This window comes from Dama dama, chromosome 24 (genome assembly GCF_033118175.1).
Source record: "Dama dama isolate Ldn47 chromosome 24, ASM3311817v1, whole genome shotgun sequence".
Lineage (NCBI taxonomy): Eukaryota > Metazoa > Chordata > Mammalia > Artiodactyla > Cervidae > Dama > Dama dama.
In genome coordinates, this window is record NC_083704.1 from 60,402,296 (window position 1) to 60,428,727 (window position 26,432).

The 26,432-nt window shown below is 52.6% G+C and overlaps 2 protein-coding genes and 1 non-coding gene across 3 annotated transcripts in view; 2 read left to right on the forward strand and 1 right to left on the reverse strand.

Annotated features, from left to right (window-relative positions):
* Nucleotides 1-575: 575 nt before the first annotated feature.
* RPL32 (ribosomal protein L32) lies at nucleotides 576-4,612 on the forward strand. Its single transcript, XM_061128901.1, has 4 exons — nucleotides 576-666; nucleotides 1,494-1,594; nucleotides 2,174-2,355; nucleotides 4,434-4,612. Exons 2-4 carry the CDS (start codon nucleotides 1,499-1,501, stop codon nucleotides 4,561-4,563), a joined length of 408 nt encoding a protein of 135 aa, XP_060984884.1. The 5' UTR covers nucleotides 576-666; nucleotides 1,494-1,498; the 3' UTR covers nucleotides 4,564-4,612.
* Nucleotides 1,275-1,414, forward strand: LOC133046328 (small nucleolar RNA SNORA7). Its single transcript, XR_009690466.1, has one exon. It is a non-coding gene; the product is annotated as a small nucleolar RNA SNORA7 (small nucleolar RNA).
* A 607-nt stretch (nucleotides 4,613-5,219) lies between the features above and the next one.
* CAND2 (cullin associated and neddylation dissociated 2 (putative)) overlaps nucleotides 5,220-26,432 on the reverse strand; it is a 29,830-nt gene continuing 8,617 nt past the window's right edge. The window contains exons 4-15 of the mRNA XM_061128900.1: nucleotides 25,634-25,757; nucleotides 23,902-24,167; nucleotides 22,436-22,541; nucleotides 22,113-22,255; nucleotides 19,619-19,911; nucleotides 18,326-18,467; nucleotides 16,471-17,973; nucleotides 14,215-14,310; nucleotides 10,075-10,244; nucleotides 8,836-9,000; nucleotides 7,091-7,198; nucleotides 5,220-6,156 (exon numbers count right to left, since the gene is read on the reverse strand). Of these exons, the coding sequence (XP_060984883.1) occupies nucleotides 5,929-6,156; nucleotides 7,091-7,198; nucleotides 8,836-9,000; nucleotides 10,075-10,244; nucleotides 14,215-14,310; nucleotides 16,471-17,973; nucleotides 18,326-18,467; nucleotides 19,619-19,911; nucleotides 22,113-22,255; nucleotides 22,436-22,541; nucleotides 23,902-24,167; nucleotides 25,634-25,757 (3,344 nt within the window). The 3' untranslated portion in view covers nucleotides 5,220-5,928. The remainder of the gene's footprint in view (nucleotides 6,157-7,090; nucleotides 7,199-8,835; nucleotides 9,001-10,074; nucleotides 10,245-14,214; nucleotides 14,311-16,470; nucleotides 17,974-18,325; nucleotides 18,468-19,618; nucleotides 19,912-22,112; nucleotides 22,256-22,435; nucleotides 22,542-23,901; nucleotides 24,168-25,633; nucleotides 25,758-26,432) is intronic.

The following is a 26,432-nucleotide window of genomic DNA, read 5'->3' on the forward strand; positions in this document are numbered from 1 at the left end:
CAAACCAAGAACAATGAATAACCAGACCGTCTAGCCTAATGGTTAGAAGTGTGGATTTGTGTGTGTGTGTGTGTGTGTGTGTGTGTGTGAGTGTGTGTGAAATCTCCAAACTTCACTCTATACATATGTAAAATTAGGAAAACTAATGGAACTATCTCATGGAACTGTGCGAAATCCACCGAATGAGTGTTTTGACCGTCTCATTGCTGTTTATAAACTCACGTGAGAGAATTATTAGGAAGTCTATGTTTTGCTCTCTCCTGGCCACTAAGAGGCGCACTTCGGGAGAAGAAACGAGGGCGGAAATAATCTAAAAATTGGATTATCCTCCGAAGGGACGGCTTCAATTCCTGGCGGAAGTGAGTGACTCCTCGCTAGGTCTTAGAAGCTCAAAAAGAATTTCAAATTTTTATGCGGCCCCAACTGAAGGCATGAAAATTTTTAGTACTACTCCTAGATATTAATAACTAGGAAAACACAGGCAGCCTCGGCTTTTTTTCAGTATTATTTCTCTGACTTGTCTTTAGTATCTTTGAAGGGCTAAACTCCGGAAGTGCTTGCCTTTTCTCTGTCAGGATGCGATGTGACGTCCCATCAGCCTCCGCGCGACACCTCCCTCTCTCTTCCTCGGCGCTGCCTACGGAGGTGGCAGCCATCTCTGACTCGGTGAGTGTTAATCGGTGGCCATCCGCGTCTCTGCGGTCTGCGTCTGGCCCCTTCGCCGCCTGTCGGGGAAGCTCGTCCTTCCGAGCAGTAGTCTGGGTGGGCATTGCCCTTCTTGGTTGGCTGGAGCGCGTACAGAATCCGAGCGAAACGGCTCAGCGGGTGATGGAGGTTCGCTTCCCAGGGCCGCTTGTGCTCCAACGGAGGCCGCCTGGGGTCAGTCAGAGCTGCGGACAGCTTGTTTGAGCCCTGGGGGCGCAGGGCGCTGGTTGGGGCCAGACTATGCGGGGGTCCTGGGGGCTGTGAAGCGACTGGTATAGTTGCGGCCTGATTGCCCTAGCTCGAGTCCTCGGATCACCTCGCTTAGCCCTGTCTACTCACGTGTATTTGTCTATTTCCACTGTTCGGCGCTCCTCCTCCAATTTCTGGCCCTGGGGTTGCTGCTTTGACGAGACCGCCAAAAATGCTGAGCTACGACTCGAATAGTGTAATTAACCGAAATTCTGGTAGCGGGTCAGGATCTCTGGGAATGTGAAACTGCGTCTTGACCTTCGAGGATCCCCCCTTTGGCGGCATTCTTTCTTGGCTCTGACCGTGCAGGGTGACCCCCTAACCTCCCAGGATCGCATCTGGAGAATGGCTTGTATTCTGCCAGCTTCGGAGTCGGGAGGGAAAGCAAGCCTGGCAGAGGTACCCATTCCATTCCCAGTTTGCTCAGTATCTGGTGATTGGAAGACACTCTGCAACAAGAGCTCAAGCCTCCGGGCAGGGCGAGAAAGTCTCCTTCCAAGAAGTCAACTTTGACATGGTCTCTTGCCTCTTTCTTGAAGGCATCATGGCCGCCCTCAGACCCCTGGTGAAGCCTAAGATCGTCAAGAAGAGGACCAAGAAGTTCATTAGGCATCAGTCAGATCGATATGTCAAAATCAAGGTATGTGGCCCGGGATGGAAGTGTGTGTTGGGTGAAAAGAAAACAGATGGTCCCTAAACAGGCTGCTGGGTTTCTGAGCTCTGCTAGATGACTGGTCTCTGGCTGGTGGCAGGGCTCTCTAGAACCCCAGGTGTCCTTGCCTCATTGGCACTCAGGCTCTTGATGTATGTGTAAAGTTGAAATTTAAATGACACGGCGCATGGGCCTGTTTTGAGGTATGTAGAGGCTTATACTAGTTACATCTCAGGTGCCTTTGTGACAATATGAGGGTGAGATTATACTTACTGCATAGGTGGGAAAACTTAGGTGCTGAGTGTGATGTTGAAAGCCAGGCTCCTCATCTTTATACACAGGCCCCTCACGGTTCATGGGTATGTAGTCTGCTTTTCCTTTGCTTGGAAGGCGTGTGAATGGAGGTGTGTATTTGTGCTGGTCAAATGTAGGAGCTCCTATGAAATCCTGTTACCCAAAGACAACTAGAGTTTGGCACATTTCCTTTTCATCTGGCCCCCTTTTTTCTCCTGAAGGCAGAGTAGGCATCTTCACAGACACTAACTATGTGTGTGTTTTTATTTTCAGCGGAACTGGCGGAAACCCAGAGGCATTGACAACAGGGTGCGCAGAAGATTCAAGGGCCAGATCTTGATGCCCAACATCGGTTACGGGAGCAACAAGAAAACCAAGCACATGCTGCCCAGCGGCTTCCGGAAGTTCCTGGTCCACAACGTCAAGGAGCTTGAGGTGCTGCTGATGTGCAACAAGTGAGTTGAGTCTCACCTCTGGGTTCAGGTGTCAGAAGCCAGCCTGTGAGATCGGTTTGGGCAGGCGACTAGAATGCAGTTGGAGGAGTCTTGTGTCCTCAGGAGCTTGGAGGATGCTTGTTGGGGACTCGAGAATGTTTTCTTTGCTGGGGGGAGGGGGTGTCCTAAAAGTGTAGAGGCCTGGGACCTGAAAAGAGGTAATGGCTTTACTTGGCACTGCGGCATCCTTTGGCAGTGGTTTCCAGAACATTACTTAAGTGGGGGGAGGGGCAGGGATGAAACAGAGCCCAAGACCCAAGGGATTCTTAGTGCTGTGGCCACAGGACTCTTCAGAAGGCTGCAGGCGTGGAGGCGTTGCTGCCTCATTTGGGGCCCTGATGGGAAGTTGAGAAAGGAGAGGCCGCAGGCGGAGGACAGCATGTGTTCTGAGGAATTTAGACACTTGGGGAGCTCTGTGTGTAAATGACCTGTGGTCTGTCTAGGGCAGTGGGATGAGAAGTTTTTTCGTGGGGGGTGATTTAGACACAATTTTAATCTGGATTGGGGGAAACGGTATTTTTTGGTTAAGTGGAGGAGACTTTGTTTTCTTCCACTACCCGTAGTAATTCTGGGCACAAGTAATAAACAACTAGTATTCTCACTCACTGTTGAGTTTCTCAAGGTCAGGAATTTAGCCAAGCATTAAAATACTGGAAGTATTTTGGAAAGGATGGGCTTAGGAATTAATGTTGGATGCCCAAACCGCACTGAGTTAGCAGGTTGGTAGAGAACTGTGACAGAATGGTGTAGTTTAATACCTTTTGTGTAGCAAAGATTGCACTGCATATGTTGCTGGTTGCCATAAAGATAAGTGTGTTTATTATTTAATAGTACCTTGGTAGTTTGTTATCAATAACCACAGAAATACTCTGAATCTAACTCACAAATTCTATTTCTGGGCATTTATCTTTAAATAATTGAAACTAAGTTGATCATTGCAGTAACTGAACAACACATCACTGGTGAATGGTGGGGGTACAAGCACCAGCTGGAATGTTATGCTTATATTAAAAACAGTGGTCATTAAAAAAAAAAAAACAAAAAAAAAAAACCAGTGGTCCTGTATGGAAGATGCCCAAGCAGAGAAAAAATTATTTTAAATATGTGCACTGTGATCGTGATTATTAAATACACATAGATGAGGACCTGGTTGGTGGTGTTTTTTTTAAAGATGGAAAGTGTGATACAACTTAAGTCTCCTTTAAGATACTGGCATGAGTAGACTTTAAAACAACAGCAGTTCTCTGGATTGGTTTGTCTCTTACTGTGAAGCTATTTTCTTGCAGAGTTCTTAATTCTGCCTGCTGCCTTTAGAGTTTGCTGAAATTCGTCCAGGGGTAGTGTGTCTAGTCTTAATCCACTGTAATGGCTTCATAAGGCATTTCCTTGCTGAAATGTGCTCATGAGACCAATTTGCTGACAACCTGGGGTGGGATGTGACTGTGAAGGAATGAATAGACCAGTACCTGGCCAGTGCTCAGGAATTGTTGGGTCTTGTCATTCACTGGGTGAGTCTAGACATTGTTACTTTTCAACTTGAATTTTGTCTGCAGCAAACAAACAATGTTTATGGTCTGGGCCTGGGAGCCCTTGGCTTAAACAGACTGTTGGATTTTGGTTGTTGGTTGCTTTGCAGAAAGTTTACCTAAACTTTAAACTGGCAAGGCCAAGCTCCCTGAGACTGCCTTGAGCTGGACAGGTTGGCCCAGAGGACTGAGGGAGAACCTTCAGAGGGCTGAGCCATCCTGGCCTGGCTGTGACTTGGGAATTCACTTCCACCTCGTGGCCTTGGTTTCCTTGTCTGTAAAATGGAGGTGCTGCCTGGGTCACAAGGCCGCTGGGAGGACTCAGTGAGAGGGGTCACTACCAGGGAACACTTAGGAGCTTGCTGCTAGCACCATGGAATCAGGTGAGTCTGCAGCCCCTGCCTTCAGTGCTGTGGCTCTGAAAGCAGAGGAACCAAAGCTTTTGCCTTCCCAGTGGAACAGTGTGCCTTCCAGGCAGGCCTCCTTATCCACGTACTGATTTGTCTCTTCCAGATCTTACTGTGCTGAGATTGCTCACAACGTCTCCTCCAAGAACCGCAAGGCCATTGTGGAAAGAGCAGCCCAGCTGGCCATCAGGATCACCAATCCCAATGCCAGACTGCGCAGCGAGGAAAATGAATAGACAGCTCATGTGCACATTTTGTTTATGGTAATAAAAGCATAAAACCCGACCATCTGTCGTCTCCCCCTTGGTTCTTACTCTTCAGTATGACAGCTTGCCACAGATTGGTCTTCTGCCTGTTTGTGCTCTCTGGAACCTTCTGTTTGGAAGGGGTGGTTTGTAAAGGACCTGTGATCCTTCGCAGGGCGCACACCTCAGGTGCTCAGACCAGGGTAGGTTCTGAGAACCAGATGGAGGGTCCTTGCACTTGAAGCAGGTAGTCATTTTTAGCCTCACTTTGTAAAGTTAGAATAGAAGTTACCCTGTGCGGTTCTTACAAAGACTGAGGACAATCAGGTTTCCCTTTTCAACCGTAGCCGTAGATCTCAGGTAACAATAGCTAGAATTCAGCTGTTCTATGACTTTTTATGAACCATTTTTCCAACACATGGTTTAAGCAGCACAGGTCACGTGGGACAGGGCATGTGGCACTCTGGCACAAGACTGGGTTTAAATCCCACAGTTCTAGTAGATGGATGTCTAAGGTTGCGTCCTGTTCAAAACCTAATCTAACAAAATATATGTTGAGTAAATTACTGGTCATCTCATTCCTCTGAAAGACTTGGGAAGCATTCTGACGGTCTTAACTACTGAGGAAAGGAATTGTGCAGAGAAAATAATGATTCAGGATCTGTCCTTTATTGACCTGGGATGGCAGAAAATTGTTTGGCCTGACATAAAGACAAAGAGGACAGGTTCACAAAGCATCCGGTGACACATTTGCCAATTTGCTACATGAGAGTCTGGGGACTAGAAAAAATTACATCTTATTTCCTACCCAACCCACCTGGCCTTGCAAAACTATAAAGCATTTTGGATTCTAAAATGTGAAGAGCTCATAGAGGTATCTCGCTTTTCAGATGCCCAGCCAAAGCACTAATTTTTGGCAGATCAGAACAGGTGCAGTAGAGAAAGGAGAAGGACAATATCTGGGACAGTGGCAGGGAGGAAGGCCGGCCCCCTGCCTCCTATGAGCACGAGAGTATTTTATTTCTAAAGACTAAACACTGAGCAGGGACCCCCGGCTGGAGGGAGCCAGGCTAACCTGTGTGAAGTCACATCCATTTTCACGGGAGGCCTGGAAGGACTACCACACCCCACTCTGAATGACTGTCCTGAGTTAAAGGGGCCAACTGTTGGCAGCTCTGACAGAGCCTGTGAGTTGGGGTCCCTGGAGAAGGTGCTGGAAGCCCCGAGCAGGAGCTGGAGGGCCCCCAGGGAGATGGAGAAAGGGCAGGAGTAGAGGCCTGCGGTGGTAGGAGGGTGAGGCTCTGGCTTTGACTCTGGTGGGCCTCCTTGCAAGCTGGGGTCCCCAAGGGCTGGGTGCTAGCTGAGTTCCATGGAGTCTGTGCTGGGAGCCGAAACGGAATCCTTCTGGATGCTTTCAAAGAGGGCAGCCAGTTCGGGATTGGATCGGATTTGAGATGAGAAGTCAGCCATGATGGGGCTCTTGCCCACTTCCGGGATGGTCAGCAGGGCGGCCACTGCCCTCATGGCTGAGCGCTTCAGTTCATCTTGCTTCTCAAACTCTTGTTTCACGGAACCAGCTTTGACCTAAAGTGGAAACGATGAGCTGGTCACCTATCATCTTGCCCAGCTCATGCCCCATCTCCTAGCTTTATTTACGTCCTTAAAGTAGGCTCTTGGCACCGCTGGACTTGATGAATGGCTTGTTCTGACAGCCTGCTAGCTGACCCCTTCCCCCCACTCAAGTGCAGCCCGCTCTGCTTACCAGCCAAAAGTTGGCTCGCCTGCCTTCTGTTGCCTTATCCCCACCTGACCCGCCTATTCAGGGGATCTCGGGAATTTCCCTACTGTTTATGGAATCAAGTCCAGGTTTCTGGTCTGCTCTCTGGACACTCCATGACTCAACCCAGACAACACTCAGGCTCTTCCTGGTAGAGGTTAAGAGCCTGGCATTGGGGCTGGGCAGTGCTGGATTCAAATGGCTCTGCCCTCTTCTTGGTTAATTCAAACCCTTCCAAAACCCAAATTAGTTCCTGCATTTGGCAGGCATTTATTGGGTGCCCTGGGTGTGAAAGGCTCTGTTCTTAACACACAGCTTTCCGTGAGCCTTCTGCTCCAGATCCTCCCGGGACCATGAGGCACTCCAGGGTAACTGCCTGATAGCTAGCAATCAACCAGCGATTTCTATCTAAGTGTCTGACTCAGTTTCCCCATTAGGATGTGAGAGGAGGGAGTCCACCATGTTCAGTATCACATGCCTGGTGGTACCTGCACAAGGCCTGACACTCAGGACATGTTTAATAAAGAGAGCCAGGTTTGAATACCAGCTTTACTGTAGCCTTAGTCAGTAACCTCTCTGAACCTTTGTTCTGTGTATATAATGGTTAAGAATAAGACAGGGATAACGACTGAATAGTGTTTCATATACCACCTGTATCTCAGGAGGTTCTCAGTAAATGGTAACCATGAACCGTCTGCAGGGGACCCAGCAGGTACACCCAGGGCTGGGCAGGGGGCTTACCTTGGCAGTGCAGGTGGCCCTGAGGGGCTCGATGAGCCGGTCCACCCTCTGCAGGACGGGCACAGGACACAGGGTAGCCAGTCGGGCGAGCATGATGAAGGTCAGCATCTGGCCAGGGGAAGGAGACAGTTCTTGGTGAAATAGCCCAGGACGGAAAGGAGCAGGCCCTGGTGGGGGAGCAGAGGTCTGGACCCGGCCCCGGGAACGCAAGTCCAAAGTAGCAGCCGGCCTGCCTGTCGCACTGATCTCTGCTGGCACTCACCAAATACTGGCTGACCAAGGAATGTTTTCGTGCATTTGCCCAGCAAACACTGAGATTTACAACACTGGCTCTTAAGTGTGTGGAACTTTTGGGTGATTACCACTCCATTTATTCACTTTTATATTTGCTGCTGCTGCTGCTAAGTAGCTTCAGTCGTGTCCGACTCTGTGCGACCCCATAGACGGCAGCCCACCAGGCTCCCCCGTCCCTGGGATTCTCCAGGCAAGAATACTTGAGTGGGTTGCCATTTCCCTCTCCAATGCATGAAAGTGAAAAGTGAAAGGGAAGTCGCTCAGTTGTGTCCAAGTCTTCGTGACCCCATGGACTGTAGCCCACCGGGCTCCTCTGTCCATGGGATTTTCCAGGCAAGAGTACTGGAGTGGGGTGCCATTGCCTTCTTCGTTTATATTGTCTAAACAAGCACAATTAATGACTTGATTATTTTACATTGGTTTTTGATTTCAAAAGGGATTCATTCTCATTGTATATATATTAAAAAGCTCAAGGACAGAAGGTGAAACCCGTCTCCCCCACAGGTAATAAAATGGCCCAAACTTCTGCAACTCACTCTCCACCTGACGGGGGGTCTGGGCCACCTTCCACGCCAGCACACAGATCCCACTCCAACAGTGTCAGGATCCCGTGACGGGAGGGACCCGGTGCACTGAGCCAGCTTTCCATGATCAGACATTTTGGTGGCTGCCAGTGTTTCCCAACTCCCAGAAAGCTGTGGAGAACCACCTCTCGCCTAAAGCTCTTGGAACGTGTGTTTAGGAGTTCAAGTCCACGGAGTCAGTTCACGGAGTGAATTCCACATTTTGAAATGTGCTTAGGGCTTCCCTGGTGGCTCGGTGGTACAGAATCCACCTGCCAATGCAGGAGATGTGGGTTCATTCCCTGGTGTGGGAAGAGCCCATATGCCACAGAGCAAGTAAGCCCGGGAGCCACAACCACCAAGCCTGTGTTCTAGAGGCCCAGAGCTATAAGTACCCTGCACTCTGTGCTCCACAACACGAGAAGTCACCGCAATGAGAAGCCCACGCGCTGCAACTAGAAAGTAGCCTCTGCACGCCGCAACTAGAGAAAAGGTCGTGAAGCAACGAAGACCCAGGACAGCCACAAATGAATCAAGAAATAAATGCATACAACGTTTCTTCTGAGTTCTACATTTTTGTAGTTCTGGCCAAACCGACCTCCCAAGGCCTTGCCCACTCCCACCAAAGGTGTGAGAACTGGGTTCTTTTTCTTACTGGAAAAGAACAAAGTGGGGGACTTCCCTGGTGGTCCAGTGGTTAAGACTTGGCCTTCCAGGGCAGGGAGGGGCGGGTGGGGGGGCATGGGTTTGATCCCTGGTCAGGGAACTAAGATCCCACACGCCATACTGTGCAGCCAAAAAGACAGAACAACGCGACCACTTTCGTGGGGGTGCCTGGGGCGGGTGTGGGGGACAAACAGGCAGCGTGTCCGGCAGGGCTCCTCCTACCCGGATATCGTAGTGGTCCTTCAGGCCGTCCTCCAGGTGGTTCAGGAACTCGCAGACGTCCAGCTGGCCCAAGCAGCTCTCCAGCAGTGAGTACATGCACTCGAAGGCCGCCTTCCGCACGTCCAGCCCGTCGTCCACTGTGTGCTTAAAGGGCCCCATCTCCACCTGCAGGAGGAAGGGAGGAAGACGGGCTGGGGGCTGTGACCCCAGGCACGGAAGACACCTCCCCAAGCTCCTGCTGTGCACCCCTCCCTCATTCAGCACTGTGTCCTGTCCCCAAATCATGCCTTAGACTCTCCAGTCTCCACGCCTGCGCTCAGCCGGCGATGCCTTTTGATAATGATAATAGTAATTCAAATGACATTATAATCCACTGAACAGGTATGCTCTGCCAGGCACTGTGCTGACTGCTGGACAGATGACACCTGACCAAATCATCACAAGAGTCCCAGGAAGACAGTGTTACTATAAACTCCGTTTAATATATGAGGAAACTAAGGCTCAGAAATGTTAACTTGCCCAAGGAGACGAGCCCAAGTTAGTAAGTGGTTTAATCAGAATTAAAAACCCAGGTCTCTTTGACATTGTTACAACCACAAGGGTTTGCTTGTAGTGGTAAACTCCTACTCACCCCTCAAAGCCCACTTCAGATGCCTTCTCTGGGGGAACTTTCCTAACCTCTCTAAACAGAATTGTATCTTCCTCCGAGATGCTAGGTGGTTCAGACCTTCTCTTTATATCATGCAAAGACTTGGCTATTAAGTCACTTTAACTCTGTGCCTCTTACATCCTAACTTCACCACGTGGGCTCTAAGTAAGTTCAATAATCAGGAGGCCATTAGCAAACTGGTGGCTTGTGTCTGGGCCAGCTGAGTCCGGGCGCCCAGGCGCAGGGCTGGGGTCCCTCAAACACCTGCTGAATGTCAAGTGATCACAAGAGTTGCCCACATTTATTGAGCGCCGCCTGTGTGCCAGGAGCAGTTCTGAGCACTTGCAAGATTTAGTTCATTAAATCGTCTCAACAACCCTACAAAGTGGACACCATTATGTCTTTCCTTTTGCCCATTTGGAGAAACTGAGGCTAAGAGAGGATTGGGGCTGCCCCGGCTAGGCTCACACCACCAGGAAACACAGGGGCAGACTGGACCCTGTGAGCCCGCGCTTGCTCTGATGAACCTGACCCTAAGCCTCTCCCCAGCCCCAGCAGTCCGGTCTGGCTGTGTTCTCCCCCGGCTTCACCTCTCGGATGAGGTCGCGGCGGATCTTCGTCTCCTGGTAGAGGAAGGGCAGGATGTCGTCCAGCAGGTCGCGGACCAGAGAGGGCTTGTTGTGCACGGCGGAGTTGAAGAAAGCCAGTGTGGCCCGGCGCACGTTCAGGTCCGGGTCCTGCAGGCTCTCCATGAATTCTCCTGACAGCAAGACCAGAAGCCGGGGTGAGGGGCGGCACAGCCACAGCCAAACACCAGCCGTCCCCACCCCACCTCGCTTATCTGGTTAACAGGGGCCACTCAGACCTGCCTGGGCCGGTATGGATGTGTTCCGAGCATCTACTTTGCACAACAAAGTCCAGATAAGAAAGTGGACTTGCGTGTGGCCTGGGTTTAAATCTAGGCTTGACCATGAGGTTACTGTGGGACCTTGGGCCGCCTCAACATCCTCATCTGTAAAATGGGGGTAACAACTGTAGGACTGGTTTCAGCATTTAAAACGTGGTAATGTTGCACTCAATATGCCAGCAAATTTGGAGAACTCAGCAGTGGCCACAGGACTGGAAAAGGTCAGTTTTCATTGCAATCCCTAAGAAAGGCAATCCCAAAGAATGCTCAAACTACCACACAATTGCACTCATCTCACACGCTAGTAAAGTAATGCTCAAAATTCTCCAAGGCTTCAGCAATACGTGAACCGAGAACTTCCAGATGTTCAAGCTGGTTTTAGAAAAGGCAGAGGAACCAGAGATCAAATTGCCAATATCCGCTGGATCATCGAAAAAGCAAGAGAGGTCCAGAAAAACATCTATTTCTGCTTTATTGACTATGCAAAAGCCTTCGACTGTGTGGATCACAATAAACTGTGGAAAATTCTGAAAGAGATGGGAATACCAGACCACCTGACCTGCCTCTTGAGAAACCTGTATGCAGGTCAGGAAGCAACAGTTAGAACTGGACATGGAACAACAGACTGGTTCCAAATAGAAAAAGGAGTACATCAAGGCTGTATATTGTCACCCTGCTTATTTAACTTATATGCAGAGTACATCATGAGAAACCCTGGGCTGGAAGAGGCACAAGCTGGAATCAAGATTGCCGGGAGAAATATCAATAACCTCAGATATGCAGATGACACCACCCTTATGGCAGAGAGTGAAGAGGAACCAAAAAGCCTCTTGATGCAAGTGAAAGAGGAGAGTGAAAAAGTTGGCTTAAAACTCAACATTCAGAAAACAAAGATCATGGCATCTGGTCCCATCACCTCATGGGAAATAGATGGGGAGACAGTGGAAACGTGTCAGACTTTATTTTTTTGGGCTCCAAAATCACTGCAGATGGTGATTGCAGCCATGAAATTAAAAGACGCTTACTCCTTGGAAGGCAAGTTATGACCAACCTAGACAGCATATTAAAAAGCAGAGACATTACTTTGCCAACAAAGGTCCGTCTAGTCAAAGCTATGGTTTTTCCAGTGGTCATGTATGGATGTGAGAGCTGGACTGTGAAGAAAGCTGAGCGCCGAAAAATTAATGCTTTTGAACTGTGGTGTTGGAGAAGCCTCCTGAGAGTCCCTTGGACTGCAAGGAGATCCAACTGGTCCATCCTAAAGGAGATCAGTCCTGGGTGTTCATTGGAAGGACTGATGCTGAAGCTGAAACTCCAGTACTGTGGCCACCTCATTCATGCGAAGAGTTGATTCATTGGAAAAGACCCTGATGCTGGGAGGGATTGAGGGCAGGAGGAGAAGGGGACGACAGAGGATGAGATGGCTGGATGGCATCACCGACTCAATGGGCATGAGTTTGAGTAAACTTCAGGAGCTGGTGATGGACAGGGAGGCCTGGCGTGCTGCGATTCATGGGGTCACAAAGAGTCGGACACGACTGAGCGACTGAACTGAACTGAATGTCTAAAAAGCACGTGGCAGAACTCCAAGTGAGGACTCTCTAAACGCTCCCTTGATTTTATTTCAGATGAGCATCCTGAAGGTCAGAGAGGCAAAGAGACTTATACAGAGTCACACAGCATTTCTGAGCATACATCTTTTTGTGTAGGTTAGACTTTTTAACGACTACATTCATGTTTTATATAGTCAATAAATAAATAAAATCAAGAATGAGAGGGGTCCCTAAAAAAAAAAACATAACTGTATTTCAAATGATATAAGTACCCAGGTTATGAAGGAGAACAACTCATGTAAGTAACTTCCAAAGTTCTGTGACAAGATGCCCCTCAGGCTAAAGATGAAAGAATTATAAACGAATACTGATTTTTCACAGATAAGGGTTAGCAATTCTCATGACTACCTTCTGTGGACTCCAGGATGAAGTGAATAAATATCTTGTGCAAAACAGAAGCTGGCATTCTCCCGTAACAGAAGGCTACATGGAAAGGGAGAAGGCAAGCATGAATACTGTGGTGCTGGACTGGAACAGGAGGTGACCCGTGTATATAGGGGCTACTGTGTAATACACATAATAAGTACCATCCTCCACTAACAGGAATCAGGGCTTCTTGGAGAAATGGTTGATTCCAGGGACAAGACAGGAAAGGTTCAAGATGGGTCTGGAGCATCTTATTGTGCAAAAGATAAGGATATGTGCAAAGAATGACAGAAACATGTCAACAGAACATAGGAACCAGCTTGAAAGGCTCCCACTGGCTAAGTGTGAGACAGTCTTGGGAATCTAAATAAAAGACAGTAATAGATTATAATCCACTGAGTGAATACAAATCCCTGAGTCTATAATGATATGAACAAATCAGTGAATAAACGGGGGAAAACAAAAAGTTATTCCTGAGAATAAAATGCAAACTAATAAATATGGAAGGAATGCTGAAATTAGAAAGTTGTTATTTAGTTGTCATAACTGTCAGTAATCATTTATTCAGGCAAGAAACCACAATGCATGCAAAATGTAGTGTGCAAAAATTTGATGAGGAAGAAGATATTTCAATAGGCAGAAGAGCTAAAGACATTTCTCCGAGGAAGGCATACAGATGGCCAAAAAGCACATGAAAACATGCTCCACGTAACTAACAATTAGAGAAACGCAAATCAAAAGTACAATGAGCTATCACCTAACACCGGTCAGAATGGCCATCATCAAAAAATCCACAAACAATAAATGCTGGAAAGGATACAGTGACCCTCCTATACTGCTGGGGGGAATATGAACTGGTATAGCTGCTATGGAGAACAGTATGGAGGTCCCCTTAAAAACTAGAAACAGAACTATTCCTATCATATGATCCAGCAATCCCACTCCTGGGCATGTAACCACAGAAGACTCTAATTCGAAAAGATACATGCATCCCCATGTTCACTGCAGCACTATCTACACCAGTTAAGACATGGAATCAACCAACATGTCCATCAGCGGGGAGTGGATAAAGAAGATGTGGTACATATACATATTGGACTGTTGCGTGCATGTGCAACCCCACGGACTGCAGCCCGCCAGGCTCCTCTGAACATGGGATTCTCCAGGCAAGAATACTGGGTTGGGTTGCCATGCCCTTCTCCAGGGGATCTTCCCGACTCAGGGATCAAACCCGCGTCACTTAGAGCTAACCTGCATTGGCAGGTGGGCTCTCTACCGCTAGTGCCACCTGGGAAGCCCATAATGGGCTATTACTCAGCTATAAAAAAAGAATGAAATAATGCCATTGGCAGCAATATGGATGGACTGAGAGACTGTCATACTGAGGGAGGTAAGTCATATAAAGACTAATGTAATATCTCTCATATGTGGAATCTAGTTTTTAAAAGTGATACAAATAAACTTATTTACAAAACAGAATCAGACCTATGGATGTTGAAAACAAACATGGTTACCAAGAAGGAAGAGGGAGAGGAATAAACTGGGAGATTGATTGACATATACGCACTACTATACATAAAATAGAAAACTATTAAGAACCTGCTGAATAGCATAGGGAGCTCTACTCAATACTCTGTAATGACCTATATGGAAAAAAAATCTAAGAAAAAAGAGTGGATTTATGTATATGTATAACTGATTCACTTCGTTGTACACCCAAAAGTAACACAACATTGTAAATCAACTACACTCCAATAAAATTTTTTTTTTAAGAAAAGGAAGAAAAATCAAGAGCAAGAACAGGGTGGAGAGGACCGAAGTGGGCAGAGGGAGGGGGTGCTCACCGATGAAGGTCTTCAGGAGGGGATCGACGGGGTGGGGCTGGTCGGAGATGAGGTACTTAACTGCTGTGATGACCGTGCAGCGGGTGTGTGGCCGACCTGCAGGACGGGAGGGGTGGCATTGGCGGGGGCACAGCAGGTCTCGGACACCCCCGGGCTGGGGGACGCCAAGCTTCCCCTCGCCTCCGTGGGAGACGGGATCGGAACCTCTTCCCACGCAACCCCACACATCCATCTTCGAGGAAGTCAATTACCACTTTCCTTGGCAGCCTGCAATCCCTCCTGAATTCCGGCTGCATCTGAGACAGTACAACTGCCGGTTCTCAAGCAGCCACCCCGAGGACACGAATCAAGAACGAGAACCCAAGACGGGGCTCGACCTGAAAAAAGACCTCTGCCCAGGCCTTGGAGCTGCGTTCTGTTTTTCAGATATTTTTTTAGACATATGATCTCAATTAATCCTAGTCATTGGTTGATAATAATATTAGTTAAAATGATTTCAAAAATTATTGTTAATCTCCACTTTACAGATGTGGAAAGAGAGACCAGAAAGGTTAAAATCAGATCAAAGGTCACACAGCAAGTCCAGAATTCACCAGCTGCTTCTGAGCTCTCTCTGGGCCCCCCTGTAATCTGCCTTCTCCAAGGAGAGAGCAGTTGTGCTTCAGAAGGGCTAAAATTGCTTAATTTTGCTTTTCTGCTCGTTTTCTGAATAGAGAAACTGCAGAAAGGGAAGGAAATACATTTCCCATCAGGGTGGAGGAAATTAATTGGCCATCTCTCTCTCCTCTCCACCTCCCACTCCTCTAGCGCATAGCACTGAATGGGTTAAGGCTGTTTCCACCCACAGACTTTAGTTCAAGACAAAGTTTACAAGTTGATGCACGGGTATGAGGGAGTGAGTTACGGACTTCAGACTTGCAGCTTTTTTCCTCTCTTTCCACCCTGACTGGCTCCTAAGAAGATTCAGGGTAGCTGGTGAAGATAATGCACGTAGAATAGGATTAAGTGAATTAAGAAAAATGAGGCCAAGGGCAAAGTGAGATGGAGACCAGAGTGAGGGGCGTGCAGAGAGAGGCAGTCCCATGAACTTGCTGGTACCAGGCGGCTGATCTGGCTCAAAGCGTCCCACAGCCGGCGGTAAAAAGGAAATGTGGCCGGTTAGCTGGTTCAACAGTGGGCATGAGGTCCAAGCAAATCTGAGCTATGAAAAGGCAGGGCTCAGACTTCCCTGGTGGTCCAGTGGTTAAAAACCCACCGTGCAATGCAGGGCACATGGGTTCAATTCCTGGTCCGGGAAGATCCCGCATGCCGAGAAGCAACTAAGCCCCACCGCAACTAGTGAAAGCCCGTGCACTCCAACAAACACCCAGTATGGCCAAAAATAAATAAATTTTTTTTTTAAAAAAAGGAAAGAAATTGCCCCGCATCCCGAGACCCTTGCCTCCCAAGGTTTCTTATGAAGAGCCCTGTGGGTGTAACAGGCGATGTCCTCAACGTGCTCGTCCTGTCCACACAACAGTGAGGGCCAGGGCTGCAGCTTCTACACCAGCCACCCAGTAAGGGCCCAACTGGCACCACTAACACAGCAACGACAGCAGATACTAACAGTACGAATTAGGCACCACCCACCAGACCAAGCACTCTGCCTGCATTATGTCAACCAACCCACCACTGACCATGTGGAGACCAGCAGACCAGCTCTGGGCCCAGAGGCCTTTCATTCCCAGGGGCTTTAATCAGCCCCAGAGCCCACTGTCCACCTGCTTGCCTTCTTCCTCCATGAGCTGCGGAACATCCTGACGCGCTCTGACCCCACGACATGACACCTGCCCTCCTGACCCCGTCCCTGGCCCTCTCCGGGCCAAGGGGCCTGGCATCCACTCCGAGTCCACGTTTACACTTGCTACTGGTCCGTGCCAGCCCAAATGAGCTGCATTCTGCACCCTGCCGTCTCTGGCCCCTCAGAGAACCACCTTTACCAACCTTCGCCCGGGGCACGTGGCCGCTGACAACATCCAGTAGCATCTTGAGAAATTTACTTGTTGGAAGGACACGTCAAGGATTGTGTCCCCTCTGCCCCAGAGGGTCCCCCTGAGTCTCAGGAAACACTGTTTTTAACGGCTCCTCTGCATTGAGTCTTATCAACACCATGACGCTCAGACCCCCATCACCTACACGAGCTCACCCGCTGTGGACCTCCTGGGCGCACTGCCCACTTCTGATCTGGGCTGCCTTTGCCCATCCCCAGGCCCCTACCTGCAGCGAGTTGCTTCCGGAACCGGGGCAGGAGGAAGGGAGGGTTTACGAGGACGAGCTTCCCGATGCACTCGGCCACCACCCCCCGGGTGCCCTCCTCGGCGCCCTCGCAGCGCTGGAACAGCAGGGCCCAGATGTCCTCGGCGTAGGGCTTCAGGCTGTCGGGCTGGGCGGCCCCCAGGGCCTCCCGCAGCGAGTGCAGCAGCAGGTACTGCCTCCGGGGCTCGGCCTCCATCTGCCCCAGCAGGAAGGGCAGGAAGTCGGGCAGGTTCCCCGCGCCCACGCGGCCCAGCGCGTAGGAGGCGGCCGCCCTCACGTCCTCACTGGGCGAGCCCAGGGCTTCCAGGAGCACCGCCTTCAGCTCCCGCTGTGGGCCCGGACCGGCCACCTGGCCCACCTCGGCCAGCGACAGGAACGCCAGGACCTTGACCCCGGGGCTCGAGCTGGGCGACCTGGCATCGCTGACCAGGCGGCTGGCCGTGCCCGCCGCCTCCTGGGGACAGGCCGCGGCGAGGGCCGCCACGCAGCGGGCCAGCGAGTGGAACACCTGCTTGTGCAGGCCGGGCCCGCCGTCCGCCGCCTGCTCGTACACAGGCGCCGTGAGCAGGCCGATGAGCTTGGCATAGTCCACGCATGGCGGCCGGGTCCCCACCAGGGCCTGCAGGAAGCCTTCGGTGGCCGCCAGCACCCCGGCCGGCAACAGGGGTGAGCGCAGCAAACGCAGCAGCTCGGCCAGCACGGGGCCGCTGACCTCGGCCATGGAGGCCGGCTGGGCACGGGTCACAGTAGCAAGGAAGTCCACGGCCAGCTGGGCCACGTGCATGTCGCTCTCACTGACCAGGGCGGGCAGCTCGGCCAGCACGGCCCGCACGGCAGACGGCGGGAGACCGGGGCCCTGGCTCTGGGCCAGCGCGGCCAGGGCCGCCAGCGTGGCCAGCCGCAGCGCCCGCTGGTTCTTGCGCAGGAAGGAGGCCAGGATGGGCAGTGCCTCGGCCAGGATGGGCTGCAGGTTGATCCGCAGCGGGGACGTGGCCACCAGCGTCAGGGCCTTGACAGCCGAGAGCCGCGTGATTTCGTTCCTCAGGCGCTCCAGGAGGAGCAAGAGCGACGGCTCCAGGTCGTCCCCGAGTCGGTCGCCCAGGTGACCCACGAGGTGGCCCATGCAGGAGATGGCCCGCTCCTTCACCTCCTGGTCCAGGTCGGTGGCCCGAAGCCGGGCCAGGGTGGCCGCAGACATCTCTCCAACGTAGGGCTCGGGGTCCAGCTTCCGAGGCGCATCCAGTGGCCACAGTGCCCTCACCAGCTCCTGGAGCACCAGCAGGGCCTCTGCTGCGATCTTGTAGAAAGGGTCAGCCACGCAGGCCATCACTGGTGGCAGGAGAGTGGGCAGGTGGGGCTGGAAGGCCTCGGCCGGCTCTGTGCCCAGCAGCCCCTGCAGGAAGGCCAGGGCGTCCATCCGGATGGTGGAGGAGCTGGAGCGGTCCGCCAGCGAGAAGACGATGCCTGTGGGGTGGGTGCCCAGGTTACCAGGACACACACCCTGACCCAACTCAGCCCTCCCTGGATACAGGGGTGGAGGACCCGCAGGTGTCTGAGCTGGACCCAGGCACCTGGGCCCTTACGCAGCAGCAGGTTCTGAGAGGTCAGGGCTTGGCTGGGGCCAGGGCTGAGGATACAGGCCAGGAAACTTACACGAAAACAGGACAGAGGGCCTGCACCCCAGCCCTGTACTCACTGCTGGCAGTGGGGAGTCGCTGTAGGTTGTTGAATGCTGGTACCAGCAGGGAGCGAGGGCTGGGGGCTGGGTTTGGGGAGAAGCCCGGAAGAGCAGACCCCAGGTTCCAAGGCACCCTACCTGCTACCAGCACGGGCATGTGCTCCGCCAGGCTGCCCGGGAGGACGCCCGCCAGCTCGGTGAGGAGGCTGAAGCAGCCCTGGCGGGCCCTGGCACTCCGGTCTTTCAGCTGCCGCTGCAGGGCCTTCATCACAAGAGGCACCTGTGGGCAAGTCGGGGGCAAGGAGGAGGCCAGTGACCACCCAGGAACCCACACACCCCACCCACTACTGGGGGGCTCTGCCCAGGCAGCTGACAAGGAGGGACCCCCAGCATGTGGAGAGGATCATTCCACGCTGAGCTCCCCATCACTCGCTCTGCGCCAGACACCTCACTCCACACTCGCCCTCTGAGGTGGGCACGAGTCCTGAGCCCACCTGACACCTGGGAAACAGGCACAGAGCTGAAGTGAGCAGCTCAAGGTCACCAGACTGGGGGCCCCTCTCGCTTCCCCAGCTGGATTCCCTCCCTGATGAGCTCCCCCACTTCCGAGGTTCGGATCCCAGGGAAGCAATGACTCCCAGATCTACATCTGATACCAGACTTGTGTGCTACCCGCCCACCTGACATCTCAACTCGGGCATCCAATGAGGACTTTGAATAGAATAAATGTCCAGAAAAGAATTCCACTCATTCCCCGAGCCACCATCTCGGGGACTGTACTTCATGCTCTAGTCAAAGCCCAGAAGTCACATGACATCTCCCAGCCCCTCGCCTTCCACATCCATCTGCAAACCCAAAAAACTACATCTCAGGGCTTCCCTGATGATCCAGTGCCTAAGACTCTGCACCCCCAGTGCAGGGGGCCCAGGGTTCAATCCCTGGTCAGGGAACTAGATCCCACATGCTGCAACTAAGAGTTGCCATAACTAAAGATTCTGCATGCCACAACTAAGACCCAGTGGAGCCAAATAAATAGCTAAATAAATATTTTAAAAAAGGAAAAAAAACTACCTCTCAAGTCCAACCTCCTGCCTTTCACCTACACGGCTGCAGTGGCCTCCAGCCCATCACAATCCATTTCCCACACGGCAGCCAGAGTGAACCTTTTCAAATATGAATGGGATACCATATTCCCCCTCCTGTGGCTTCTACCCTCTTAGAATAAAACTGAACCCCCTTCCTGTGGCCTGGAATCCTATTCGTGCTACTGGCTATCTGCCCGAGACTGTGCAGTCTAGGCACTTCATACAAAAGGCCAGGCACACAGCAGGTGCTCAATACACACACTTCGGCGGGTGAAGAGGTGGGGGGCAGTGGGCAGAGGGAGGGCTGTTGAGGTGGGGGGCGAGGGGTAGGGGCAGGCAGGCACACCTGTCCTCGCAGCATCTGGAGGTTGCTGCTGGTCTGGGTGGGCTCCTCCATGACCTCCAGCCACCCCTTTGGGGGCCGCGTCTGCCGCAGCAGCACGATGTAAGCCCCAAACACGTCGGCCTTGACGTTCTCCTCGCGCTCCTTGAAGCGGTGGATGAGCGCGGGCGCCAGGGCGCAGTGGAAGTCAGGCAGCAGGTCGGGCCGAGAGTCGATCAGGGCTGCCAGGCACTTGGCCGCTGCCCGGCGCACCTTCCAGCTCATGTCGTCGTCATCGCTGTATTCCTCCTCACTCTCTAGGGCAGGAATCAGGACACCCGTGGAGCCCTGGGCACCGAGGCGGGGAGCCGCCAGCCCCACCCAGCTGGTCTTCCAGGACAGAGGGGTGAGAAGTGAGGGGGCAGTGAGGAGGGCTTGGGTGGGGCTTCCCCTTTCCATGTAGCCCGACAGGCTCCTCCGTCCATGGGATTCTCCAGGCAAGAATACTGGAGTGGGTTGCCATTCCCTTCTCCAGGGGATCTTCCTGACCCAGGGATTGAACCTGGGTCTCCTGCACTGCAGCCAGATTCTTTACCATCTGAGCCACCAGGGAAGCCTCCATGGTCACTACTTGTAACTATTAAGAAGTTGCTGCTTAGTCGCTAAGTTATGTCCAACTCTCTGTGACCCCATGGACTCTCTGTGACCGCCAGGCTCCTCTGTCCATGGGGATTTTCAGGCAAGAATATTGGAGTGGTTGGCCATTTCCTTCTCCAGGTTAATGAGGACCTGCTGTGTGCTGGGGATGGTGCCACACAGGGAACTAGCTGGAGGTAAACCAGGGTCCCCCCATCTGCCTTCAGACCCTTGACTGTTGTGACTGCATCCAGGAAAAACTGACTCCCAAGTGAGGATTTAGGAAATCCATTTGGGGCACAAGACCTGTCCTTTGGCTTTAGGACTGGCTGTGTGATGTTTTATTTACTCGGCTTTCAGAAGGGAGGCAACAGTTCCCCTGCCCTGGGTGGGGTCCTGACTCTGGCTTCCAAGCAGGACTAGCAATGAGAGAAGCTGTGTTTGTGTGGCTCTTCGCTCCCCAAGCTCTGCTCAGAGGCCAGAACTCAAGTCTTCACCACCCCTCAGGAATGAAGGTGTCTTGAGGCTCTTCTGTAGATACGAGTAAGGCTCAGAAAGGGTGAGAGATTCTCCTGAGGACACACAGCTAGAAGCAGCAGAGCTGAGTAAGGCCCACCCATACACACGGGGGAGACATATATGAGGCTCAGAGGAGGACGGTCCTACCTAGGGACACCCGCAGCCACAGGCTCAAAGACCAGCGTGTGCCTACTCACTCTGCTTTGTAGAGAACTCAGATTCTCAGAGCACTGCATCTGGACAAGCCATGGTGGGCCAGGGGGATGGTCCTCCAGATGTGCCTTGTCAGCTCAGCAGATGGTCCCCCTGACGGCCCCTTGTTTGTTATCTCCACCCCTCACCCCTTGTCACCCATGAAGAAACACCCAGAGCTCCTAGATACTAACAAGAAAATGTCCAATCTCCTTGGCCTGCAACTTGAGGCCCCTACATGCCTGTCCAATCTCATCTCCTACCACTGCATCTCGCTCCGAGTACCCCACCAGGACATAAGTCTCTCACCTCCATCAGTGCCTCCAGGGTCCAGGGGCATCCCCCTGAGTGACAGACAGGACCACAGGCACAGAAGCAAAGAAGCTATTGAGTCCATTCCCCACCCAGGCATCTCTCCCAGTTAGTGCCAATCAATCCATCATCAGAGCTTCACATGGCTGGGGTAAAGCAATGGCTCTTGGATGCCATAACTCAAAGGGTACAGAGGGACTTCCCTGGGGGTCCGGTGGCTAAGAATCCACCTAGCAATGCAGGGGATGCAGGTTCGATCCTTGGTCAGGGAACTTAGATCCCATATGACTTGGGGCAACTAAGCCCAGGCACTGCAACTGAACCCACGTGCTCTGGAGCCTGCACACTGCAATGAAAGACCCCGCATGACACAGAAAAGATCCCACGTGTGGCAACTAAGATGATGTAGCCAAATAAAATTTTTTGAAAAAAGGGTACAGAGATGGCAGCATGAGATGGGGGAGTCTGGCAGACATGGCTCCAAGTCCCAGCTATGCCACTTCCTCGCTGTGTGATCTCAGGCAAATCTCTAAGTCTCAGTTTTCTTGTCAGAAATATGGGCATGATAATAAATATCAGGTTTTCCAGGTTCATCGTAAGGAACATGAAACAAGAGGGCGCTTTGGACATCAGGAGATTCTCAATAAACAACAGCTATCACGATTCGCTCATGATCTGTGCAGTCAGAGATTGTGGGGACGACAGAGGATCTAGATTTCCAAGGGCGGGACTGGAGCCCCAGGAAGAGTTGGGATCAGGATGGGGGACACCAAATGTGGCCCCTGTCTTTGGCTGGGGGACTCATGGGGAGGCTGAATCTGTTCCCACCCACCAGCCCAAGGACAAGCTGGCTGCCCACCTTGCTCGCTGAACTCGCTGTCCTCGGTCTCCATCTGCTCCTCGTCCTTGTCACTGTCGTAGTTATAATTGGGGTCATGCTTTACATACTGAAGGCAGAGGCTGGTCACGTTGGGCACGTGAGGGCCCATTTCCTTGGGACACCTGTGGGTGGGGTGGGGGAGGCTCTGCTGGACCCAGGCATGACAGGGTCGGGGGGTGAAGTCCAGGGGTAAGCCCCAATATCTGACTGCTTTGAGGCCAGCATCTTGTGCCCACTCCATCCCTACCAACTTCTCAAAGAAACCCCAGGGCCCCCATTTCTAGGACCCCCACTGCACCTACTTCCTCAGGAAGGCCTCAAAGGCCTGGAGGCAGGACTCCCGAAGTTCGTCATCATCCAGGTTGCAGAACTCCTCAACCAGGGGCACCAGGCGGTCCAGGTGGGCCCCTGCGGGACCAGATGGGTCACTGAGGCAAGGCCAGCCCATCTCCTGGGCTCCCCCAGTCCACGGCAATCAGCCTGTGCCTGTCCCTGCCGCCTTGGCCACTGCAAATTGTACCTCAGAGGCTTCAGCAGAAGTGGGTTGTAGCCCCGACTCAGCCCCATCTAAGCTATGGGACCTTGTTTAACCTCAGATCACTCATCTTCACAGTAGGGATAACAACGCCCACCAGGCAGAGTTTGTCAAGATTATCAATAAAATGCAGATAAAGATGTGCCTGGCACAGAACAGGTGCTCAATAAGTGGCAGCTGTTGTCAAAACTATTATTTATGTTCTTATTTCCTGTGCTAGGCTGTAGCCCTGGGTGAGGAAAGTGAGGAGACAGGCACTGCCCTTATAGCAGGCTAGAGGGGCCCCCTGCCTGGTCCCTGGGCTTCAAAAGGAGCTCCAGCTAAGCCCTTCTCCAGCTACTCCCTTCCCTACTTTCCTGCCCAGTCAACCCTGAACCTATGTCTGGTCTTGTGCAGGTCTCTTTTCCAGGTCCATGCTTCTGAGGGTGGCCAAGGGGTGGCTGCCGCTGGGGAAACGTCGACAGATTTGGACTGGAGGCTGGGCTCTCCATGTGTGCTTGTAAGGGCCCTTGCAGTGAGAGAGCCAGAGGGGCGGGAGGGCAGACTGTGGCCACTCTACTTACACTGCCTTGTTCTAGCCTAGACTAACTCCAAGGAGTTTGAGAATAAATTCAAACCTGATCGCTGAATTCCATTTCTAAAAAACCAACCTCTAGTGACAGAAAGGAGATCAGTGGTTCCCTATGGTGGGGCCTGGGAAGGATGGGCTGCAAAGAGACACAAGGAAACTTCTAGGGGTGATGGAAATGTTCTGCATCTTGATTGCGGTGGCAGTTTCACTGGTATATGGAAAGGTCAAAACACACCGAAGTGCACACTTTAACTAGTGTGGTGTGTTGTACACACGTCATCCCTCAATAAAAATTTTTTGAAAATTAAAACCTTGTTAATCACCTAGGTTGTTATTAAGGTACAGTTGTCAAAATAGGACGACAGAACATATTTTACTTAAGTCTGGGGGCATGACTTACAGTTACCCGCGCGAGCCTCTGGGTTGGGCTCAGAAGCAGGTCAAGCTCGGGGCCCATCTGGCTGCCTCTTGAGACCACGCTTTCTCTTCCAGGTGCTCCAGCCCCACTCCAGCCCCGCCCCTCTCCTCCGCACCTCCCCACCCAACCACATCCCCTAACCAAGGAGATAGCGCAACCAAGCCTCGCCCCTTAGCCCAGGCCCCGCCCCTCTCCAGCAACCCGTCCTCCGCCCCGCCCCTCACCATGGGCCCCGCCCCCTTACCCAGGCGGTGGCCTGCCTGGCGGCCAATGCTGCCCAGACACTGGATGAGGGTGCGGATCGCCGCGGGGCTGGCTGGCGCGCGTGGGCCGGGCAGCCGGTCCAGCAGGTGGTCGGCGAGCTCCACGAAGAGGTCGGTGCTGCAGGCGGCCGCCAGGTGGCCGAGCGCCCCAACGGCCCGCTTGCGCACGGCCAGGCGTGGACTGCTCAGCTGCGGCAGCAGACAGTGCAGGAGGCTGGCGTGGAAGGCACCCAGCGGAGCGCCCAGCCTGGGGAGCCGGAGGGGGCGTCGGGCGGGGCCCACCCGGCGGACAGCCTGGGCCGGGCACCTCCCCTCTCCCCATGGGCTCCTGGCCTTCTCCCCATTATGACAACCCAGTGGTTCTAGGTAGACAGGAAGCTTCCCTGAAACTGTGTGAAGTGATTACTTATTATCACAGGAGAGGAAGCAGAGAGGGGAAGGGCTTTCCTCAAGCCCACTCTGCCCACTTGGGGAGGAAGCCAGATGTACTGGGGCCTGGGGGACTCCAGTGAGCTTTCCTGACTTCCCCCGAGTCTGGGCCTTGCCTCAATGCTCATCCTCACTCACTCACACTCACTGAGGGCAGACCGATCTCCAGTGTAGCCCTGCCTAATTCCTCCAGTGGCTTCCCAGTGCCCCTGGGATGAGCTGAGCTTCGGGCTCAAGGCAAGAGGGAACAGCAGAGAATGGTTTCTGCACACATAAACGCAGCCCGCTCCCACCCTGGCAGCTCCCATCCCTCCTTCAAGCCAGGCCTGTGCCTTTCCCATCGCATACGTGTCCTGAAACCTTTCCTCTCACTCCACTCCTACACATTGACCTCACCCTCCCATCTCTCTCTGTCCAGCACAGACCTCTTTCCTGGGTTTCATGTATTCACCTACTAGAAAAGCTATCACCCCACATGACACCCCACAACCCCCAGAGACCCCATGTCTTCGATGGCCTCTGTCCTCTGAGCCGAGGGTCCTTCCCATCCAGGGTCCCCCTATGCCCACCCACGCCTGGCCAAGTCCTGCCCATCCTTGAAGAGTCAGCTGACTGGACTCGCTTTGGGAAGGTTCCCCCTTCCTCAGCCAGGTGAGGGTCTCCTTATCTGAGCTCCTACTGGCCCTGCTCTTAGCCATGCTGTTGTTCTTACTGCACTCACAGATTTACGTATCTTTGAGCTTTTCCCTAGAGATCGCTTCCCTTGTGGCTTAGCTGGTAAAGAATCCGCCTGCAATGCAAGAGACCCTGGTTCGATTCCTGGGTCGGGAAGATCCCCTGGAGAAGGGAAAGGCTACCCACTCCAGTATTCTGGTCCGGAGAATTCCACGGACTGTATAGGCCATAGGCTCGCAAAGAGTCGGACACAACTGAGCAACTTTCACACTCACTCACTCACTCACTCGAGGTGGCCAAGACCCAGCCAACTCCATCCTCCCAGCACTGGTCTAGTAGGTATTCAAATCTTGAAAGGCTGAATGAAGACTTTAGAAATGTGCAGTGCAATTGAAAACACTGGCCCAGCTATTAGGTTCCTCATGTACAGACTGTAGTGAGGAGAACTCGGTGACAGTCAAGTTCTCCTGGACACTGCTGGGGCGATTTAAAGGGCCCTGAGCACAGGGCCTGCGGTACGGTAAGTGCCCACTCCGTGAAGCTGAGTCCCTCCCTGTCCCCTTGCCACCCCTCCCTGTCATCCTCGTTGTTCAGGGTGGCCTCCCGCACCTGCTCAGCATGTCAGAAAGGATGTCCAGGGCTTCCAGCTGCACGGCCACGTCCTCCTGCTGGGCGATTGCACTGGTGAGCTGGCCGGTGATCTTCCGGCACACGTTGGAGGCCAGGCTGGAGCCTGCACAGAGCGCAAGGTGGGCGCGGTAAGGCGCAGGACCGCCTCCACCTGTGGCTGACCTTTGCTCTGGTTGCATCCCTGAAGCCACATCCCCTACCCCTCAAAGGGTGCTGATCAGAGAAGCCAGGACTTTCAGGGTCCAAGGTGTGACCCAAGGTCCAGCCAAACTAAAGGAGACAGCTGGGGAGCTAAGGAACCGAGGGCAGACCTGCTGGCTGGCCCACCTCACATCTGACCCCACTGCCCTCTGCCTTCCAATGAGGAGTCTTTCCCAGACTCCCTGGCAGCCTGGAGGGGCCAGGTGACCATGTTCTGGCCAGTGAGATACAGGTCAGTGTCTTCTGGGGAAACACGTACTTTTCTTATAAAGGGCAAGAGACGTGGGTAGAGACTTTCGCCCTGTCCTAACTGAGCTTCTCGGTAAATCACTGCAAAAATGGAGTGGCTGATCCCTCCTGAGTTAAGTGAGAAAAGCAACTCCCCATGTCTTCAAGCTGCCATTAGTTAGACTGTGTTAACTGCAGCGTCTAAGAGCATCTCTGAAACACAGCCATGAAGTTAAGCAGACGTTGAGTCTGAATTCCCTGCTACTTACCAGGCTGACCCGGGGTAAGCCCCTTCACCTCTCTGAGCCTCTGCTTCTTCAGTCATAAACTAGGACAAGTAACAGAAGCA

Excerpts from the sequence above, each read along its gene's own strand:
- RPL32 (XM_061128901.1), top strand. The coding sequence starts at position 1,499 with ATGGCCGCCCTCAGACCCCTGGTGAAGCCTAAGATCGTCAAGAAGAGG. Across the intron at positions 1,595-2,173 it reads ATCGATATGTCAAAATCAAG|CGGAACTGGCGGAAACCCAG; the intron begins GTATGTGGCCCG and ends TTTTATTTTCAG. Across the intron at positions 2,356-4,433 it reads GTGCTGCTGATGTGCAACAA|ATCTTACTGTGCTGAGATTG; the intron begins GTGAGTTGAGTC and ends TGTCTCTTCCAG.